This window comes from Electrona antarctica (assembly GCF_951216825.1).
Source record: "Electrona antarctica genome assembly, chromosome: 5".
In the NCBI taxonomy this organism is placed as follows: domain Eukaryota; kingdom Metazoa; phylum Chordata; class Actinopteri; order Myctophiformes; family Myctophidae; genus Electrona; species Electrona antarctica.
Window position 1 is genome coordinate 24,678,547 of NC_136810.1, and position 22,571 is coordinate 24,701,117.

The 22,571-nt window shown below is 42.6% G+C and overlaps 1 protein-coding gene across 3 annotated transcripts; it reads left to right on the forward strand.

Annotated features, from left to right (window-relative positions):
- The first annotated feature begins 1,210 nt into the window (after positions 1-1,210).
- Positions 1,211-13,618, forward strand: gxylt1a (glucoside xylosyltransferase 1a). Of its 3 annotated transcripts, none has more exons than XM_079500689.1 (8): positions 1,211-1,508; positions 1,953-2,045; positions 3,757-3,940; positions 4,133-4,264; positions 6,671-6,922; positions 7,674-7,797; positions 9,061-9,233; positions 12,367-13,618. In XM_079500689.1, exons 1-8 carry the CDS (start codon positions 1,285-1,287, stop codon positions 12,523-12,525), a joined length of 1,341 nt encoding a protein of 446 aa, XP_079356815.1. In that variant the 5' UTR covers positions 1,211-1,284; the 3' UTR covers positions 12,526-13,618. The 3 variants fall into 3 exon arrangements, with proteins under 3 accessions (XP_079356815.1, XP_079356816.1, XP_079356817.1); XM_079500690.1 differs by lacking the exon at positions 12,367-13,618 and adding an exon at positions 10,825-11,266; XM_079500691.1 differs by lacking the exon at positions 1,953-2,045.
- Positions 13,619-22,571: the final 8,953 nt, after the last annotated feature.

The window sequence follows — 22,571 nt, forward strand, 5'->3', positions numbered from 1 at the left end:
TATAGGAGGGGCTAGCACCCCTCAAAAAAGCGCCCATCAAAGCAACAGATCTGAAAACGTTGCGATATCATGCGTTGTGAGCTTGTACATCAGATATTTTAATATGAAGGCTATATAGGGCGTATTGTGGTTAATAATCAGCAATTCAATGATCCATTGAATGTACATGGCATGCTAATGGTACATTACTTTTAGTAGTTCTCAATCTCAAATGTCATGTCAAGGGCGCAGATGTAGGCTACCAGGGACCTCCGAATTTGAGGATTTTTGTTTGATTTTAGGTAGGCTACAGAATTATTATAAAGATGGTACAACTGAACTGAAAACTGATCTGAATATTCATTAATATTACATAATTACAATATTACATAGTTCCATTCTTGTTGGGCTAACTTCTAGCCTGACAGTATGAATTTTCATTTCGTTTCACTTCATTAGTCTGAATTAATTATGAATCGCCAGGACATTTTTTTTAATGGTAGCAATTCATGGCTGGAGCCAGGCTAGCTAACTTCTAGAGATGGTGAGAAATAGGGGAAATAATCTGTTCCTCATTTTGCTGGGACCCCACTCGGCAGCGGTGGCCGAACGGATAGCGGCGCGGTCTAGATACCGGAAGGTTCCCAGTTCGAACCAGCCGTCCGACACGTTAAAATTACCACCGCTGAAATGCCCTTGAACAAGGCATCAACCACTACGATGAAATGTGTTCTATGAGCAGGGCCTGGCTGGAAACAAGTTCTTGAGCTTAGCCCAGATACCCTGGGTAAATATAGATTTCATTTCATTTCATTTCAAAGAACCACTGCATTACATATAGGGGCGCGTTCGGAAATAGCGCACTGAGCGCACTGTGCATTGCAAACTACAGACGGGTGCGGTATTTCCGAACGCGCCCTAGGTTTAGGGTTAGAGTTAGGTTGAGGCATAGTTGCAAAAACAAGAACTGTCAATCACAGGCGGGGCTTTCCTAGAACTGAGGTGGGATTCATAATCACGGTCCTGGCGACGGGTTGTTGCAGTTGAACAAGTATAGGCCTACAATCCCTACATACTGATAATACCAAAGATTATGGCCTCATGTGCTCTCAGCTCTACCGGGTGCGCGACACACCGCGCCGGCGCGCAACTATAGCACGCTGGCTGACCACAAAGTGGGTGGGGCTGGGTGGGGATTTGTAAACAGCAGCTGGGGGAAGCTACTACTAGAACTAGAGTGTGACAGCAGGCAGCTATTAGTGTCAAAACATGTTAAAGTTAGCTCCATAAGCGTTTTAACGCAAAATGCGATGCTACCTTCATGCTTTTCTGCTGTGCATGGTCCTCGCGTTCTTCTCACTGCTTTATGTTTTCAGTCAGCTAGCCTCCACATTGGAGGCAACAGACGAATGGACACCCAGGAGGACAGCACTGAGGACAGCCGACAGGAACGGTCCTGACACCGGCCACGTTTTCAGGAAACATGCCGGTGGAGTGGCAGGCCTTGCCCTTGGGGTCCAACAGCCAGGGTAACATGATTATAGGTCTTATGTTCGTTCGGAATTTGTTTAGATCGAAACTTTTATTTTCAGTTATTACTACTCTAGTACACTTGTGCACCCCTGCTGTTAGGTCTAATACACGACAGGGCTAAGAATCAGTTACTTATGCCATCTATGTTGTTAGCTAACAGCCTAACACACATTCATGTATTTGTTCAGACTGTCACTTACAAACTGCTCACTATTTCGGTTAGTCTGGTAATAGTAGTTGGTGTGATTTAAAATGGCGATAATCGGTTGTTAACTAATTGGTAAAATCATACTAATGTATCGGCTAGATTAGCCTCATGCCTGCCCTGGATTAAGAAGCACTACCATCTGTTAACTGTGAACCATTTATTAACATCAAGACAGATCAAAGCAGTTTCTGATGCATGGCTACACGCAGATCATATGCTCTCATCCTGTTAGGTGTAAGTCAGTGTCAGTATCTTACTGGAATCCCTATTGGAGACTGCCTGCTGATGTTTGTGGAGTGAACTGCTTATTGGAGTCATCGCTTAGGTATGGTTGATTAATGATTCCAATGGCCATTGGCCATAACGATTTTTACAACAACCTTACAAGCCTAAACACCTCTCACTTACTTCCTATAGGCTATAGGACCTATACGTTCAGTCCAGATAATAGCCCAGATAATAGCGTAGTAGTATGATCTGTCATAAAACATTACTCAACATAACATTACACAGCATTTTGTCTTCATTATATTACATCATTATAGAATGCCTAATGGCACTTCTGATTATGGCTGGGCGAAATGACTTCTAATCAATATCTACAAGTTGAATCAAATCAAGATCTACAAGCTCACGTGTTGTGAGCTTTTAGATTGGCAATTTTGATATGTTGTCCAACCACCATTGAACGACGAAGTATTAAGTATAATACAGTAAGACTTACTGTATTATACTTAATACTGAGTAAGTGACAGTAGGGTTGGAGAGGCTTATTGCCAGTGTCAGCCGAGATTGTGGTAGTCTATCCCTGTTACAATGTGCTACACCGCTGGGAGAGGGATTGCCGAGGTGGAGTGCAACACCTCCCATCAGCTCCCACTAGTTATCGTATGACTCGCCGCACGGCCCGCATCCATGCTGTGGTATTATACGCTGAGTTGGCAGTGCACAGGATCAAACCCATGACCTTGGGGCGAGTGCTCTACCACAGTGGTTCCCAAAGTGGGGTCCTGGGACCCCCAGGGGTCCTTGAGGGAGTTCCAGGGGGTCCCCTGCTAAATGATAGGAACCAAATGGACCCTTATGGGTCTGTAACTCTGAGAGTGTACAAATGGAACCACATGGACCCGTTAGGGTCTCGGAGTGAAATTAACATTGATTTTACAATATAAATTGGGGGTCTCAGAGATAGAAATGCCATTAAATGGGGGGTCCGTAGACTAATGCACGTCAAACTGGGGGTCCTTGAAATTTCCGTCCGTAGGCTAATTAGTGCCAATTTGGGGGTCCTTGACATGAAAAAGTTTGGGAACCACTGCTCTACCGACTGAGCTCAACGAATTATCCCTCACACATTAGAAAGACAAATCAATCACCAGAAGCAGAGAGGTGTGTTGTCAATGAGTCAAACATGGTTAAAATTAAGTTCAATGGGTTCATATAACGTCAACCTCACAGAGGAGGTTATGATTCTGCCCTGGTTCTCTCAATCAAATCGCGTGTGTGTGTGTGTGTGTGTGTGTGTGTGTGTGTGTGTGTGTGTGTGTGTGTGTGTGTGTGTGTGTGTGTGTGTGTGTGTGTGTGTGTGTGTGTGTGTGTGTGTGTGTGTGTGTGTGTGTGTGTGTGTGTGTGTGTGTGTGTGTGTGTGTGTGTGTGTGTGTGTGTGTGTGTGTGTGTGTGTGTGTGCGCGCAAAAGCCAAAGTAGACGTTAAAATCAACCCAGTCCCAGATGTTTTAAACTGATATACTCCTTTAAGTGGTTAATCAGACTAATCAATTTAGTCTGAGTACCAGTCAGCTGAAACGACTGACATAACTTGACTCGTCATTCATCTTTTGACAGAATCTAGACATTGGGTTGCTTTATTCAATTCATCTCTTGACAGAATCTAGGCTTTGGGTTGCTTAATTCATCTCTTGACAGAATCTAGGCTTTGGGCTGCTTCATTCATCTCTTGACAGAATCTAGGAATTGGGTTACTGAGACATTCTAATCTCTAATGAACAACAGTGTGTCTCTCGCTGTCTCTCTTTAGGGAGAGCCTCAGCTCTGCTGTTGAGGCCAGTAGAGATAAGACCATGCACCTGGCTGTGGTTGCCTGTGGCTCCAGGCTGGATGAAACCCTCACCATGCTGAAGTCTGCAGTTATTTTCAGCGTAAAGCCACTGCACTTCCATATCTTTGCAGAGGACCATCTGCATGCCAGCTTCAGGGATGCTGTGAGTGTGTGGACGTAATGTTGTGTGGTGATTTGTTTTCCAGAATTGCAGGCATTTGTCACAGTGATTTATGATTGCCTGTTGGGGGCACCCACAGGCAAAGAAACAAAAAAAATGAAATTATATATACAGCACACACACTTACTTTGTTTGTGTTACTAAAACCTGACCATTTTCTGTCATTTCTTTAAGCTCGTCTCCTGGCCCACATTTGTCCAGCCCAGGTTTAACTTCACAACCTATCCCATCACTTTCCCCAGTGACAATGCCAAGGAGTGGAAGAGGCTCTTCAAACCATGTGCCTCACAGAGACTCTTCTTACCGGTAAGTGTGTGCTTGCATCATCCATGCTTTCACCAGGGCCGGAATTACCATTTGGCTAGGGTGGGCTGCAGCCTCCGTCCGTCCGTCCGTCCGTCCGTCCGTCTTTTGGGGGGCTGGGTACCCCAAAATTAAACCAAAATACCCCTATTTCTTTTTGCACACCGTACGGCCAAGGGGTTACTGATTTTTGTCTAGCCCGGGGGCCCCTACTACTGTAAATCCGGCCCTGGCTTAAACACTAAAAGACCTGTGTCCATTTAACACGCTGAGAGTGTACAAATGTAACCCTCTCGGAGTTACAAATGTTTGAGTTGACATTATACAGCCATGCACCCAGGTATGCTGTTGGGTCACTGTTGGGGGCGGCAGTGGCTCAGGGGTAGAGTGGCTGGATGGTAACCGCAAGGTTGCCAGTTCGACCCCGGGCTCCCCCAGAGTTAGTGTTGAAGTGTCCTTGAGCAAGACACTGAACCCTTAATTGTCTCCACCAGGCCGAAGGCAGGGGGAGAGAGTATGTTTTGCACTCCGTCTGTGTGTGTGTGCGTGTGCGTGTGCGTGTGTCTGACTGTCCGTCCGTCCGTCCTTCCGTCCGTCCGTTATCAGCTAATCTCCGGCACCATTGGCCCGATCCATGCCAAACTGTGCACACACACTCCCTGGATGCCAACGACGAACCTCTGCCCCAAATATTCCTCAACGACCTGTTATAGCGCCACCATGAGGCCGATTTAGGCAAAACACATTTCTGTAGATAACATTTTATCCATAAATCACACAATTCAGTATACACTATCTCCATAGTCATGTGATCAACAAAGATCTGCACAATCTCCCATCTTCCATCCTGATTGGCTAAGATTGGCTTCCAAAGCTCACATGATTGGTCCGTTTCGAACAAAATGCTACAAATCACAAACAGTGTCCAATTTCCATGAAATTATACACGCACATTTCCACTAGGCCAAGGACGACATGCCACTATTTCCCCCCCAAATCAGCCTCACGGTGGCGCTATAGAGGGTATGCGCGTGACATCATCATCAAACCCGGAAGTTATGCAGGAATGCCTACTGAGTGGCAAAAAACTACTTTCTGGCCTTGACAGCCCATACATCCAAACAGAAAAGTCCTATTTGATTGCATTAAACAATGTTAAACAATGTTAAACTCAGTTTAACTCACTTTGCAGGTTGCTTTGCCACTCGATTTGCCACTCGATGTGCCATTCACTTTAAGCATGCGCATACCCTCTATAATAGGCCAATTCCTGTTTTTACCTATAACTGCATCGACAACTTATGTATGCGCACTCCCTAGAGGCCATGGAAAAACATTTTCCCTGCATCCCTCACATCTGCCGGTTATAGCGCCACCATGAGGCCGATTTCTGCAAAACACATTGTTTATGTTAGTCGCACAGATTTCATCCAAATCTCACGCAAATCGGTACACATGATCTCTGTAGTCATGTGATCAAGACGAGCCTGTTGGATTTCTCAGATTCTACACTGATTAGCTAAGATTGCCTTCCAAAGTTTTCAGGAGTAGCCCGTTTTGTACAAAATGCTGCACATGTCCTGCTCATCCAGAATTCTATCCTCAGAGATGCTATGAGTGAACTGGCTCTGCATTTCCTCAACAAAATGAAGAAAATTGTTGCAAGAAACAAAAAAACAAAAAAAACATGTTTATATTACTCCTAAACATTTTGCCAAACATCACACACACTCCTATCCTCCTGGTGGAGACCTGTGCCCAGAAGGGCACTTTTTCTAGTTGCTCCTGATGTGCTGGTTGGTGCCTTGTATGGTTTCCTGCCGCCATCGGTGTATGAATGTGTGTGTGTGAATGGGTGAATGTAATGCACAATCTATGTAAAGCGCCTTGGATAAAGGTGCTATATAAATGCACCATTTACCACATTTATGCTTTGGCAGAATAGTATCATGCGATCAGTGTCCCATAATACATCAACATAAACAACATATTTTCAACCTAAAAAGTGTCACCATAATAATCATTATTGTCAAGCGACATTGTCGTAAACTTGACTTATACCGCCAAAATATAAATTAGGCTTTAGTCTCATACACGTGATAAACTTTTCATTTCATTTCATTTTTAGATGAAAGGCCCAGGTACAGGCATACAAAAAATCCACATAAAACATAATTCAAATTCTTTGCCAACTACAATCAGTGCCTCATTTTTAAAAATCCTACCCCCAAACCCAAGCACCAACCACCGTTGACAAAAAAAAGAGAAAAATATAGTAATGATAACAATGAAATACAACATAAAGCTTGATTTGTTTTAAATTAACAACAAATTGTAAATAAAAAATAATAAAACGCTAAACAATAATTAACTACTTCTTTAAGTACTGTATGTATCTCTGATTCCCAGCTGATCCTGAAGGATGTGGATTCTTTGCTGTATGTGGACACAGACATTCTTTTCCTGCAGCCTGTGGACAACATGTGGGCCTTCCTTGATCATTTCAATTCCACCCACTTAGCCGCCATGGCTCCTGAACACGAGGAGCCACGCATTGCCTGGTACAACCGTTTCGCCCGCCACCCCTACTATGGCAAGACGGGCATCAACTCAGGGGTCATGCTGATGAACATGACGCGTATCAGGGACAAATATTTTAAGGTAACAGTCATGAAGTGTAGTGAGAGGCTTTTGTGTGTGTTGTGATCTCGGTCGACCAACCATGTGTTCCTTTAGTCTCCCATCTAACTAAGGGTGCAGTTGAGTCGCACGCGCAGAGAACAATGACACCAGGGCAGTATACCAGTATCATACAACACATTCTGAAGTTTAATACACACATAGACAATAATAGTATCTCATATCTTCTGGTCATGTCATATGTAATATGACCAGAAGATATGAGACAAGAACAGATTGAATAGGAATAGAACATGCATCTCTTATCATTGTGGACGTCAGTCTATCTGTAGTTTATGTTCATTGTATCAAGGGTATCGATTATGGTCACTCAGATGAGTGATTCACCACATGTGTCAAACAGATAAAGGTAATTTATGACTGCAATAAAATAAAATAACTGAGTTTGTGCACAGGTTAATGTAGCACTAGATGTGAATGATTTTCTTATATTGTAGTGTTTCATGCTGGCTAACCTACAATTCAATATGGTTGAGTACTGAACAGTTAAAGATCAGTTCAATACCTGCACCACCAGCATTGACCAATGGAGGTCACTGTTGTCATTCCTTTATGAATACTGTGAATGGCTGGCTGTTTTGACAGCAAAAAGCCAATTGATTTAATGGGTTAAAAGTGTCTGTCCTCTGATTGTGGCTGCTTCAAGCTCTGGCTGAACATTTACCAAAAAAAAACAAAAAAAACAATGCTCTCTCATTACTGGTCTTCTCAGAATGACATGACATCAGTTCCACTACGGTGGGAGGAAATGCTGATGCCCCTGCTCCAGAAGTATAAACTCAACATCACCTGGGGTGACCAGGACCTGCTCAACATCATATTCCACCATAACCCCGGTATGGATTTTGCCTAATAATAATAATAATAATAATATCTCAAACTTATATAGCGCTTTTCTGAGTACCCAAAGACGCTTTACATGGGGGGCTTTACAGAGGTAACAACAAAATAAAAACAACTTTATTAGAAAAAGGAAAAATACTAAAAGCTAAAAAACATTAAAAAGAAAGACAGTGAGAACGGTTAGCTAGGGAAGGCAATATTGAAGAGGTGGGTGGCCTAGACAGTGGACACCCTTATTATTGTGCTCACTCATTCACTGATGTGCAAGTTGAATCCCACGTTTCTTTTGTGAGTTGGACATTTGACAGTGTGACATAAATCTTCCCAATGTGTACAGTATGTGAAACGTGTTTAGTTTAGTTTAGTTTAGTTTATTAGGGATCCCCATTAGTCTACTCTACACCGTAGTGGAGACTATTCTTCCTGGGGTCCAGGCAAAAACATCACAGTACAAATCATAAAATGCAGTACAGCATGATCCATGTTTGTGAACAAACACACAAACCTAGAGAACAAAATGTTTAAACATTAACAGTAAAATTAAAAGATAAAAGAAGAAACTGATTTGTCGGTCCGAAAATACAAAAAATAATAACAACCTAATCTAATATAATTTCCTTTCTGACTATTGCTGCCTTAAGTTTCCTTTTGAACCAAAATGTAGGTCTATTTCTTGTTAGAGTCAAATGTGGGGGGAGCACACGCCAGTATGCAATGGCTCTGTACATGACTGTTTTCTTAAGTGCATTGGTTTTGGGCAGAGGAAAAGTAAAGTGACCATTACTTTAGTGCATGTCTAGTATTATAATCATGTATTTCATTTGCAGGTAATAGCTGTAGAAACAAACTGAAGGGTGTATGTGAGGAATGCACATTCTTTAAAATGTTATCCGGCATAGAGCAGATGCGTCATACTCTTTTATATAGGCTAGCGGAGCTTTTGTCTTTGGAGACGCGGAATCCATTGGTGAAGTTTTGTCACATTTTCAAATGTCCGCCTCACTATAGAATACTAGGATTCAAGTTGGGCCGTCTAAGCTCCTTCAGTGTTTGCAGCCGTTTAATGAGGTTTATTTCAATCGTTTAGAATCCAGCACTGCTTTGCACTGTTTCTTTTTGTGCACTCACTCGTCAAAATGTCCCAGTCTATAGTGGTTTGTGCTGGCTGTTGGCTGACATATTCTTGCTTTTTTTTTTTTTTTTTTTCCAAAATAAATATTCAACCCTCCTTGTCTTGTCTTGGCATTGTCATGCAGAAAGCCTATATGTGTTCCCCTGTCAGTGGAACTACCGTCCTGACCACTGCATCTATGGCAGCAACTGTCGCCAAGCGGAGCAAGAAGGCGTGTTCATTCTGCACGGTAACAGAGGTGTTTATCATGACGACAAGCAGCCAGCATTCCGAGCCGTCTACGATGCCATTCAAAAGGTATAGGTTGTGCAACAGTTAATTGAACTAATCAATTTAATCAATTCTAAAAGATAATCAATCCCTATTTTGGACAGGCGAAAAGTAAAAAGAAAAAAAGAGAGACCTAATTCAGATGTATGTTATTGTTAACGCTTTGAAGATGTTCAAAGTGCAAGAAACTTATTTAATTTTTTGTATTATTTTAATCATGCAGCTGTGAACATGACCAGTTATGTTGTTTGGAGTGTCCGGCCAAGCCAGATGCACCAATTCAAACCCCAGTGGCGGGCATAAACTCCTTTTTTTTACCAGCTGTTATGCAATAGCAAGCTGAGTCTATAATCGATGTGCAAGCTAGTCCTGTAGTCCATCTGGTTTTCTCATTGGCTGATATGCGCAAATATGTACGGGCGGAAACTAACGACTATAGTTCCGCCTTAGAGAATTTTGGTTCCTACCTAAACTGCTGCACTGAAACTGACAGAGGCAGTTATAGCGGACCCCCGCAGCTAATAATAATGCAGCTGGTAATTCTCATGAATTTGGGCTTGTTTACACATTTTTATCCCCAATTTAATCATTATATTATGCCAATTGTTTCCTCCCCACACACATGTCTGTGTATTGCCACTGCTCACCTACCATTGAGGAGCCCCCACTGGGAGGACCCCACACACATGTCTGTGTATTGCCACTGCTCACCTACCATTGAGGAGCCCCCACTGGGAGGACGTCGTAGAGCCTTCGTTCTACTCCCGCCCAACACTCGCTACCCAGTCTGTAGGGTTATGTGCAGTGATAGTTATCACCCTCCCCACTCGGCTTTGTTGAGTGGGGAGGGTGATAACTATCACTGCACATAACCCTACAGACCACTGTGGATTTGAAATCCACCTCCGTGGTGGTGGACAGACACGTTTACCACTGTGCCCCCCCAAGCACTCAGGAACTCCTTTACCCCAGTTCTATGATGTATTTTCACGGGTATGCTTCAAAAAGGTATTAATCAAACAAACAAAAAGGAGAGCGAGTGGATCTACCTCTTCTGTGTCACAGTCCTCTTGTAGATTGATGTTGTTTAGATAAGGCTTTGAATATTTAGACCAGTGGCTCTCAGGGCCCACCTAAACATTTCAAAAGTGTGCATTTTATATTTCACGGTAGTTTATATTTTAATGATGAATTAATCGATTGTGTTCCGACTTGGCTCAATGTAAGTTCTTATTATTATTTAAAGGTTTTAGATTAAAAAAAAATACCATGCTTTTTTTAACATCTTTCTATATAATGTTATTAATGCTATATTGTCATTTAACTGTTGGCAATTATTTGGGGGCCCACTTGCAATATCAGCGCGGCATTAGGCCAAACGTGGACTCAATTACATCATCAGGGGCACTCCAGGCCGCTGCTTCAATATTATGGAACTCACCTGACTGAAAATGCTTAATCGATAGTCCTGTTAACTTGTCCTGTCGCTCTGCCTCTGCTCGCCCTTAAGTCGATGTACTGGCTCTCCTCTGGCCAGTGTACCGAGTCCAGACAGTGTGAGATGTTTGAAGCATTACTCTTCTCTCCCCACTCCTCCTATCCATCAATGTGAGGCTAGGAGAGGACGGCATGTGGGGAAACCCCCACTGCAGTGCTGGACTGGCAGCCAACCTTCGATCCGCTGCTGTTGATTTCAGTACTCTGGTTGGCGAGAGAGGGAGAGAGAGAAAGCGAGTGAGTGAGGTTCATTAGCTGATCTCCATCCATTATTGCCACAGGGCTCCAGACTGGCCACTAACAGCGCAGGCAATGTTCTCTGCCATTAAGTAAACGAGCAGGCTTCATTATGGGGGCCTGGGCCCACCACCATTCGTCTCTCAGACAGGATAAACAGTCCACGTACCATGTCCAAAGCGGTGCATACATAACAGTCCACTCTCTCGAATCTTTCATCAAGAGTCATGGCTAATCAAGGTGAAAGCGTCATTTGCTGTTTCCTTTAATAAACCAGTGGTTCTCAAATAATTTTCATGTAGTTTCATGTATCTGGCCACAGACCCCCATCTGAAAAGGTTTTGTGCCGGGGACCCCCGACCCATAAGAGATTTGTGCCATTCAAAGTTTAACTTTTAAGAAATGGCATCGCAACGCGTTCGTGAGCTTGTAGATCGTGTGTAAAAACCGCATTAATAAACAGATATTATGTTTACACATACAGCTTTGTGCACGTATTCTTTTAAAAGGTCCACACCCAGTAGCTTACTGGAAATTCACCATATTCACACGCATCCATTTGCCCTTGCTTCATTCTCGGTGGGCCTGCTGTATGAAGTATGAGTGAATCCCATATCCTATCAGTCCTTTGAGGACAGCACATCAGTCATGAAACCTAGAGCAATATTACGAGAAACTCTAATTTCTCGGCTACTAAGAGCTCCTTAGTCGGTCAGTCTCTCTGGACCAGCTATCCCAGCAAGCAGAGGAGCTCGCAATAAAGGCTCCCATCATTACCCAGCCAAGCCCACAGCAGAGTTGTAAAATGTTTAGTGCTGATGCTATGTTGAGACGCCATGGCGTTGCGGACAACGCACCACCAGCATCCACATAAAAATCGATGGGAGACGGTTAATGGTGCTTTATTGCCCCGCTGTTGTGTATGGAACATAATAAAGAAAGTGTGCTTTGGGTGACCTAATGCCCGACCAAACTGGAATTAAAGGAGACGTCGTAAAATAGTGATTTGCTCCTATTTACTGTGAGGGCAGTAAAAGTAGGGGTGCAGCCTCCGAAAGTAAAAATAATAATAAAAGCTTGCTGCTTTATTCATGAACTTGTCTAAAGTGCCTCTGTCTGTAACATTACACATCAGTGTTGGCTTTCATCCTTGCCATTGACTTGGGTGACATTTACATAACAAATCATGCCATCATCAAGCATATCTCCGACGCTTCAGCTGTAGTTTTTTCCAGCAAAGCCGTCACGCCGTATTAAGCCCATTCTCCTCTTTTGATGAGTAATTGATATTCATTATCCAAACACACCCAAACTCGACTGATCCGAATCAAACATAGCACAATGATATTGTTCTGAGCTGACAATGACAAATGTCGCTGTGGTAACGGTTTGTGGTTTTTGTGTGATTTTCTTTTTCTTATCACAGCACCCATTTGGCGAGGATATGATGAATTCCCTGCTTCTGCCTCTGGAAGCAAGTCTACAGGACACTGCCCATACCTACTGTGGGAGAGCCAGCCACCTCTTTACCAAGAGGTTAGAGCACAGCATCAGGTCTATTGGGCAGGATGCTACACAGAGATGATATGCCTCTAACATAGTGGTTCTGAAACTTTTTATTTCATTTCATTTCATTATTTCATCATTTGTACACTCGGAGTAACAGACTGTAAGGGTCCATTTGGAACCACCTCAAGGAACCCAGAGGGTCCGTAGACCCACTGCTCCAATACATCATTAACACACACCATTTTCAATGACTGATCTATCACTCCAGAAAGAAAGGAAGACTTGGGTGTAAGACGACAACATAGAGAAGATACGCTTGGTGACATCCAGTGCAGTATAGCTGGTGTCACCGAGGAGGACAGCTGAGCATTACATTGTTCTGTATTTGTTGATCTGTATTTGTTTACAAAGACATTGCAACTTGCAAAATGTTCTCTGGTGAAAGAACAATCCGTCTAACGCTAATCACAGTTCTATTTGGTACGTATATGTCCATGAACTGAAAATCAGGTGACAAATCCCCCCCCGTCCCCCGCCCCCATAATGGGGGGGTAAAGCACTGAAAACACTTTGTCCTGCAGAGAATCTGAACTTCCTGTCCTACAACAAGGGTACTTGGTCCTGACAATCAGGTTGCATTTTTTGTGTAGAAGAACCGACAAGCACTTGTTGTCTTAAAGAAATACGAATATATTAGGGTTCTTTAGTGCATTATTCTTTATTGTTATATTCAAAGATTGACTATTTTATTAGTTATATTAATATAAGTATTTCATACAAGGTGTCTTACAGTGTGTTGGTCACTGTAGTACTGTATGTTTCATATCACTTGACAGCGATGTACAAATGCTGGGTTTTTTTTAATGCTGGGATGAATGAATGTGCTTGTGGAAAATATTTTGTATGTAGAATCTGAACATATCAGTATATATTTATTGATGAGTATCTCTTGCAGGCAAGCATTTCTGATATTAGTGGTAAGATTGTTTTCACGTTAATCATGGAGAGCCTTAGCGATCCCATGTTGATCCCGATTTTGGAGAGACCCACCGATTAGTGATATTTAAAAAAAGAAAAGTGCAACATTTTCTAATCAATTAAAAAAAAACTTTATTTGATCACTTTTAACTTAAGCAAACAAATAAAAAAATAACCATGAATAACTTTGTTAATGTTTCTTATTAATGTTATCTTAAACATGTGAAAAGAACATTTGGACACGTCGGCTGAATAATTGCACATACCGATTATATATTCGGTATAATATATTCAAATAATGGCGATATATCAGTCAGGCTCTCAGAGCCGGTTCTAAAGGCTCATTCATAGTCTGGATTTTCGGTGGTGAGGTGACCACCGCTCCGGTGGTGAGCTGACCACCGGAGCTGAAATAACGTTGATCGGTGGTGAGTAAAACAGAGAGAAGGGCTGGGGCGGTGGCGGTGGTTTGCTCTTCACCACGGCTCGTGACATCATGTTGTAGTTGGGTGGTCACCTCACCACCGAAAATCCAGACTATAAATGAGCCTTAAGGGGGGGGCAAGGGTGCGTCCTGCCCAAACGTGCGTCCTGCCCAGTGCCCACCCAATCAAAGGTTGTGTGTGTGTGTGTGTGTGTGTGTGTGTGTGTGTGTGTGTGTGTGTGTGTGTGTGTGTGTGTGTGTGTGTGTGTGTGTGTGTGTGTGTGTGTGTGTGTGTGTGTGTGTGTGTGTGTGTGTGTGTGTGTGTGTGTGTGTGTGTGTAATTTTATTAACTGTCCTACGTCAAACTGTGAATATCAGTGGTCAAAGGACGGCAGTGAAGCAAAACTTATTGCAGTGAATGGAATGAAGTTGGCACGGACGATCATCTTTTAGGGAACTGTGTTGCTGTTGGACAGATTAATATATACGGCATAAACAATATAAAAGCATAATTATCAAAAGGACAAGGGATACTGTACTTTAATCATCTGCAATAAAAGCCCTTTGACTGCTGATATTCACCGTTTGATGTGGACAGTCAATAAAAATGAACAATTACTTGATTACAGTATTCCATAAGTTTGTTTTGGCCTTGCATGAACTTTATGCACCTCACTGAGGCGCTGGACAGACTCACAATTCAATTCTTACACAGTATATTCTTTCCCTTTTCTTCTTTTTTCTCCATTCATTTATGATTTCTTACTTTTAATCAATACTAAATATCTGTATTCCAATATTCCGGTAATCATTGCCATAGTGTGTTTATTTCAGTAGCAGGGGCCTCCCAGTCTCCCCACCTCCACCAGGGCTGGTTCTAGAGGGGACAGGGGTGTGCAGACCCCACCAAAATGTGCGTGACGGTGTGTCACACCCAATCAAAAGTATAGAATATTTATTTGTAGCCAATATAAAACATACCTGACATAACTATCAGTACCATTTATCAGTTCTGATTGGGTGGGCAGCATTTTTAGAGAAATTTAAACCCATCTGAACACTGTTTGCCATAAATGCTGTTAACCGACAGGCAGTGGCGTGCACATAGACACTAGGTGGTGCTAGAGCACCTGCCCTTTTGCCCTCTGGACAGCAATGTGCCCTTTTGAATGTTTGTTTTTTGTTAATTTTATTTTTGTTTCGTACAGTGTACAGTATGTGGCCCATGGTGACATTGATCAATTCTGGATTAAAAGCTTCAAAAATATTAATTATGTCCCAAAATCTATAAATGGCAACCAGTGGTTCCACGCGCCACACAAGGTGCCCTTTTTTTTCTTCATTTGAGCACCTGCCCCTCTAAATGTCACACGCCACTGCCAACACACCCACCAGTGGGCCAGGCTACAGCCGGCCCTGCAGGCTCTACAATCAAGGCATGATCTTTATTCGGCTGAATGAACACTTGCTGGATGTAATATCGGATCACAAAGTCTTCAGAGCATTGTTTGCATACAGTACGTTGCATTGACAAGTCCATTAAAGATTTTTTTTATGTGATTTTTTTTTTTTACCATAATATAACTGGAATGTTGTTATGCATTGTAATTGTTTTCCTGTTAAGTCAATTAGCACCGTAACTGGTTTGAGCCAAGTTAATTAAACCCATACATAATACGTGATGCCAAAATATGGCTGCTATTGATTTGTCAAATCTGAGACGATTACATAAAATACCGGTGTATATTAAAAGGTGAAATAATTGACGGTGTATGCCTGACAGCGACAATAGAATTGCAGGCACTTTACACAAAGCACACGTGATGCTGGAGAGGGCATCAGCTACCTAAAAAACAACAATGCTTAATTTTCCGACAAAGTATAAAATGCAGCTTAAGAATTAAAATAGTCCATGTGTGTGTGAAGACTGCAGGCCAAAAAGGAGCTGACATGTTGGGGCTAGTAGCCACCAGGGCTTCACCTCACAAGAAGATTGAAAGACATGCCTGGAAGTGCCATTTGAATTACTGTTACTTTGAATTTGAAGTACTGAATTTCATAGGTTCTCTATGCCAGGAAGCTGTTAAAAATACCGTAATCACATTTCAACCCTTCTCCTGTGTAGGGACCGATTGGCGGTGCAGTCTCCATTGAGTAAGAAAAGCATTTCAGCATTCATACATTGTTACTTCTTATGTTCTTCCATAATGGCAATGCTATGGCTTTTCAGTGAAATAGATGGCAATACTATAGCTTTTCAGTGAAACGGTAATGTACTATTGAGCAACATTTTTGCAAGTACAGCCCCAGGATGTGAAAGTAAATCCAATGGATTTGAATAATGGGTACTATATGGTTCTCTCTCATTATAAGCTAATGAGCAAACTTTCTAATAACATGGTTTGGGATTCAGTGTTTTATTTCATGGGCTGTGCTTGCCAAAAGGCACAATGGAATAAGAAGAGCCCTCCTTTGATAATGCCAAACCTTAGGGCGTGTTGCTCCTCTGTGGTGGGGTGAAATGCCACAGGCTATTAGGAAGGGTTACAAATGAGCTATGGCTCATATTATTGGAGGATCTCTGTGTTTCAGGGAAGGGTGTAATGCCTATACTTTCTCCCTCCCACTAACCGAAGAGCCTCCTACGGCTATACACAAGCGTACGGTATAATGTGGTTTGCACAAAAATGCCAGGGGTCAATTCATTTCTCCCATGATGTGATTATACATTTGCAGACAGAAGCTAGATCATTCTGAACACCTCAGAGCACAACCCATAGCTAAATAGTTTCTTACAACAACTTTTCCGGAGTAAAGGCTGCCTGGTGCCTGGTTCCAGTGAACCAGGCACTGACGGTGATTGAAGCCTCATTCGGACAGGAACTGCCAATGGATTATTCATGTTATTGCTTGCACCACTTGCTCCCTTATGTTCAATAGCACTTAAAAACCCAGAGATAAATTACATTACTTAGAGGCAAATGGCCCAACACAAACTGAGAAAGGGTGACTAAAGGTAACATTGCAACCAGACTGTCTGGTTTGCATTCACACACTTTATTAATGCATAGACAATTATAATTTAATTTCTTGATCCCCTAAAAAGTCTCAAGTTCATATATATAGAGCTTCATCCTCATGTAGTGGTTAGGAGAGATCATAAGTACAACTTAATTAAAGGACTGTATAAACTATGACTGATGATAATCATTATTTATTGACACAGGAAAATGGCTTAGTCGTCATCATCAAGTGCACTTGTCTAAATAGTAAGGATATCAGACTCATTTATTGCAAAGCTAGCAATTTCCTTGGGAGGATGAGTCTTGTTAACAGTGACAAAGAGTTGACAGCGAGTCGTGTATCTCTTCAGACTGCTAAACCAAACTGACAAACTAGAGAGGGAATGAAGGCACAGTAGGAAGCTTAATTGTCAGTGCCAAGCAGACCAGGGGAAATAAATCTGTTTTCTCCTCAAGTACATCCCACTCTGTTCCTTTCATTTTCCTGCTACAGGCGAGGTAGGATATCATTTGAAGAGCGAGCGTTTTGATCAATAATACATTTGCCTGTGCTGCTGAGACAGGTATAATTGTGCTGATATGCCAGGGCTTAAGACAATTAATGTAATTTACTGTTGCACATTAGCTATGCATGATATCCTTCTGTATCGTCTTGAGCAGTGAGTTTGCGAGTGTAAGCACACTAGCACAGGAGGAAATTAGAAATATGTAGAGGAAATTAAATGAAATGGCCAGTTCACGGCCTAGGAGTGAAGAAACATGGGTCTCATCTTGTCATGAGGTGAAGTTCAATTAAGAGCATAGATGAATGTTTTTCTTTTTTTTTCTTCTCTTTTTTAAGTTGGCTCTGTTGATTTGAAATTTCTCATGCCCATGGCCTGTAATAGTATATTTTCTCAACTGTTAATGACATGCTGTAATGAATATAGTACATCCATACATTTCCTGCTTTTCAGTTTATCGGCACACTGCAAGATTCATCAAACATCTCCATTCCCACCCTGGAGACTCCCACTCTGTTTACAGAAGTTGCGAGAAATTAATCACTTAAATCCTATATACTTTGTTGACCGGGGTCCCCCAGGGATGTACAGAATAGTTGGTCCCCTCCTTTTTGCCCTCAAAACCAAAACACCTGGCCGAAAAAGAAGCTGGTCTACAAGCTCACAACGGACCGCAACGCGATGTGCGCGTGTAGATCTGCTAATGTATAACATTCCCAGAATAGGGCTGCTAGGGTTAAAGTGTTACAGCTTTCACCCAGCAGATGGCTAGCTCAGATGGATTTGATTGAGCATACAGAGAGGGATCTGTTAGGTCTTGCTAAGGGACGATACGGTCGAACAGCTACACCCTCCGATTCCAAGGCAGCCTCGCTACCGACTCATCTACGGTCGCCCTACTGCTTGCATTCAATTATTTATATCAATGAGAAAAATCTCTAAATGTATTTGTCAAAGAACAAGATCATTTAAATGACACATTGTCTAAGCACTACACTTTGAGAATCAATGCTTCAACAAATAATCCATATGCTACCTGGGGGCAGTGGAGCCTCCACTCACACTGCAACGGATAGCAGTGGTTCTCTCAACCAGTGCTCCGGGGTTGAACAGGGACTCCAGGTGGTCCCCAGCTAAATGATGGAGAGTTGTTAACCAACCAAATACCAACCCTTACGGGATTTGGTTTCATGTTAAGCTTAGTCTCAAGAGTATGTTATCTCTTCTATACCACATCAATACAGTATGGAATTGTGGACAAAATCGTATCCAACGTGAACAAAATATTCTACGTTTTGTGGCTGAGACATTACATCTCTCATCAAATAGTGGTCCGTGGCTCAAATGCCGAATAAATAATGGACCTCGATGTGAAAATAGTTGAAAACCACTGCTCTATAGCATTGACCCCTAAAGGGCCCCACCGTCACCACAAAGATAGAAAGGAATGTTTTATAGTGGCATAACATTCACACACAAAAATGAGGATGTTATTACTCACGCACTCTCACATTGGCTTTTTATGGTTCAATCGTAGCAAATGTCAGTCTGATTCATCATACAAAAAAGCACATGTAAAGCTATCTGTATTACCACTCATAAAAGAGGGTATCAATCACTGCAATTGACCTTTTTTCCTTGATAAAGTGCCTCATCAATGAGCCACATCCCAGTGCCCAGGGGCTAAGGACTATTGGTTGGAATCAATGGCATGCCAAGTGTTGTTAGTGAACAATATGCAGCATAATTCAATACCCCTCTCTTTTCTTGATTGCATTGTAGGCAGGCAGTGCTTGAGAAACAACATTAATAGAAGCTCCATGTGATTCATGATACGTGATTCATTGTATGCACTATCATTTTCATATGCACAACAGCACAAGCATGACTGCAGCATCAGAAATTGTAAATTGTCATTGACTTGGCTAAATGCCAAGGCTTAAGCTTTTATAGGATATGGAGGTCCGTCTGTGTATGTGTTGTGCAAACATGGGTTATGTCTGTTGAAGAGCTGGGATAATGTTGTCCAAGCCTTATTGGCCCTAGCTGTGGCCCATATGTCTGCTGTGTTTGCTAAAGAGAGGAAGGCGAATCATGGCAGCTGGGTTCTTAGGCTAATGGTTGCCAGAGTTAGAGCCTGAATTAGTGATAGTGGGAGACCCTCCCTTTTGGTCTGGCAAACGACTTAACTCACATGAGGACGTCAGCACTTTCTTGCAGCTCGCTTTTGTGTGCAGTGGGCACTGGGGGTGTGTGTGGGGGTGCGTGTGTCTGTCTGTCTGTATGTACAGTATGTATGTATGTATGTGCACCCTTTTCACTTTTTATCCCCTAGTTGTCCTCCTTTTGTCTTTTTATCCCCTTGAGTCCTCAACCTCATAATACCATAGGTCGTTTAATTGTCTTCCACACTCACACTCCCTGCACCTACCATGGCATTTTGTAATGAATCTATTGTTCCTAGTCCTGCATACAGAGGTTGCTTCATTGACTATTGGTGCAGCTCGACCTGTGTGGGGAACCTTTAATTGTTTTTCCCTAAGCCTGACAGCTGACGACACATGATGGATTGGCCATGGTGCTCATCTCCGCAACGGATAAAGGACGGTTTCTGAATACCTTGACAAATATTCACGGTCAAAAGAGACTTGCAGCAATACATGCGTGGCTACAGTGTGTAGACACTAAGGCACTTTAAGGGGCATCGGGAGCCAGCCATGTGGATTTTTATGCTTGGGTGTACATTGAAGAAGTGCCACTCACTTGGATTGGAGAATCCATTTAGAGTAGGAAGAGGAAAGCCCTGGGGTCATACTGCAATGTGTTGCACAAAGCCCACCTCTGTGCACTTCATGAACTGTTGTTGTGATATGGAACTTCCAGCTTCCCTGGAAGTACCTTCCTGATTTGACAGGACTGATCTCTGGATAAGGAGCTGGGCTGACTCCTGGGTGAGGAAGGGTCTAATTCGTAGAAAGTTATAGAGTGTAAACCTACAGGATCGAGTGACAGCTGTAATGTGTGCTTTGAACGAGAGCTGACTGTCCAGGACAACACCAAGGTTTTTTGCTGTTGGGGCCGAGGTTACCAAGGCGTTGTCTATGGAAATAGTTAGCTCCCACATGGGGCAGGACTTAGCCGGGACTACCTTTACATTTTTGAGGAGCCGGTCACCCTTCAGCACTATTTTAAACGACAACAGGGAATCAGGACCAGGTCCCGCACAGTGTTGCATTGGTCATTGCACGCGGTACCCCGCCGTCCCCCTGAAGGTGTGACCTGCTAATTCCTGTTGTGCAGAGCCATAGAGTAAGACAGAGTTACGACAGAAAACAGTCCGGTCACGTGGTTCATGTAACTCGTTTGTCACCGCAGCCATCTTGCCAGCAAGGTGATACCTAGGTGACACTTCCCATAGAGAGCCCATTCATCCAAACAGAAAAGTATTCTCTAATTATATTAAACACCGTCAAAATCACCAACATTGCAGCTGTATAGGGAAAGCTTGAATTATCCTCTTTCAATCTGTAAAGTTTTTGTTTAATACAAATCCACCGTAGACATTTTATGAGCTACTTCCTGTCAAGAAATTTCTTGCAGATGATTATTTTCGAAGGCCCAGGCCACACGTATATGGATCTTTTGCTAAACGGATATTTCCGTCCTCCGTTTTAGATGAAGGAATAAGTACCGCATTTTAAAAGCCACCTAAATTGTGAGTGGAAGTGGAACATGTTTCTTTCATTGTCTGTCAGCATCTCCAAATCCCGACTCTCGACTTTTCTCTCCATATAATTTAAAAATGATAGACACTTTAGACTTTACCATTGCTCTGGCGACTTGGCAAGTCCTGCACAGCAGGAATAGCAGAGTCAGACCTCTATAGAAGTGTCCACAACCACTTGTGAGCCTGTAGAGTGGCTATATTTTCGAGGTGTATAATAAATGTCACGTTATAATGTAGGCTAATAAAAGTTCACATGCGCACTTGTCGGCATGCAGGCACAGTGACAAATGCAGTCAAGGGTGCGCCCTTTATTACCTAAACAGGAGAGAGCCATATATGCGCACGGCGACCCACTGTATAGCCTACTTTCTTCTCACCATTCACACCTCTCTCTCTCCTCCATGACCATGAAATGGAAAGCAAAATACAGCACGAGAATATAGTTTCACATGGCTTTGCACACACCACGCATAGACTTGATGTTGCAGGTGTAGCCTACTACAATGGCATTTGGCCTGGGTCCTTATTTGGTAGGTTAATATCCACAGTTTATCTGTAGCGGTCCGCAATTAACCTCAAGCTTCGCACTCGGCACCAATACAAATGAAATCACCAGTCCGCACTGGACTAGTAGGCTGATATATTTATTATTGTATAGAGCAGAGCCTTTGCTCGCTGCAGTTGATGCAACACATCATAAAGTTGTTAACAGTGATATATAAACATGAACAATTGGATAGATATCCGAGTTTCCGCATGCAGGCACAATTAAGCTGCATTTCTCACCTAATTATAGTAAAAATGATATGCGCTAATAAGCGGTGACATCATCGTTTCTCAAAAGCTCCGTTTCGCATGACTACACAGCTCCACTGATCCGGATATTTTCGAAAATCTTCACTTATTTATCCGTTTCCAAAATCCTCTGTTTGAGTGGCCGAAAACGCCGTTTGCGTGTGGCTGAAAGGCCCAAACACACAAAGAAATGTACGTTTCGCAAAAGATCCATATACGTGTAGCCTGGGCCTAAGTATCAGAGTATGGAAGCGCTCGTTATCAGTAAAGCAACCTCCTGCTGCCTCCTGCATTATGTGCACATTCAAAACAGGTGGTACGCATGGGCTGTTGAGTGAGCTTGGAGGAATTAGCTCATAAAATGTCTACGGTGGATTTTTATGAAACAAACACTTTACAGATTGAAAGAGGATAATTCAAGCCTTCCCTACAGCTGCAATGTTGGTGATTTTGACTTTGTTTAATATAATTAGAGAGGACTTTTCTGTTTGGATGAATGGGCTGTCTATGGGAAGTGTCACCTAGGTATCACCTTGCTGGCAAGATGGCTGCGGTCTGAATAAAGAGAATAGACTCCAATGCATTCCGTAAACTTCCGGTTCAGGCCTTTGTCACCATTCGCCAATAGAAGAGCCACTGGCCCCATGAAGTGAACAGAGATGTCTTACTCTA

Coding starts and splice junctions, on each gene's coding strand:
- gxylt1a (XM_079500689.1), top strand. CDS start 1,285: ATGCGATGCTACCTTCATGCTTTTCTGCTGTGCATGGTCCTCGCGTTC. Junction 1,509..1,952: donor CTTGGGGTCCAACAGCCAGG/GTAACATGATTA, acceptor TCATCCTGTTAG/GTGTAAGTCAGTGTCAGTAT. Junction 6,923..7,673: donor TCAGGGACAAATATTTTAAG/GTAACAGTCATG, acceptor TGGTCTTCTCAG/AATGACATGACATCAGTTCC.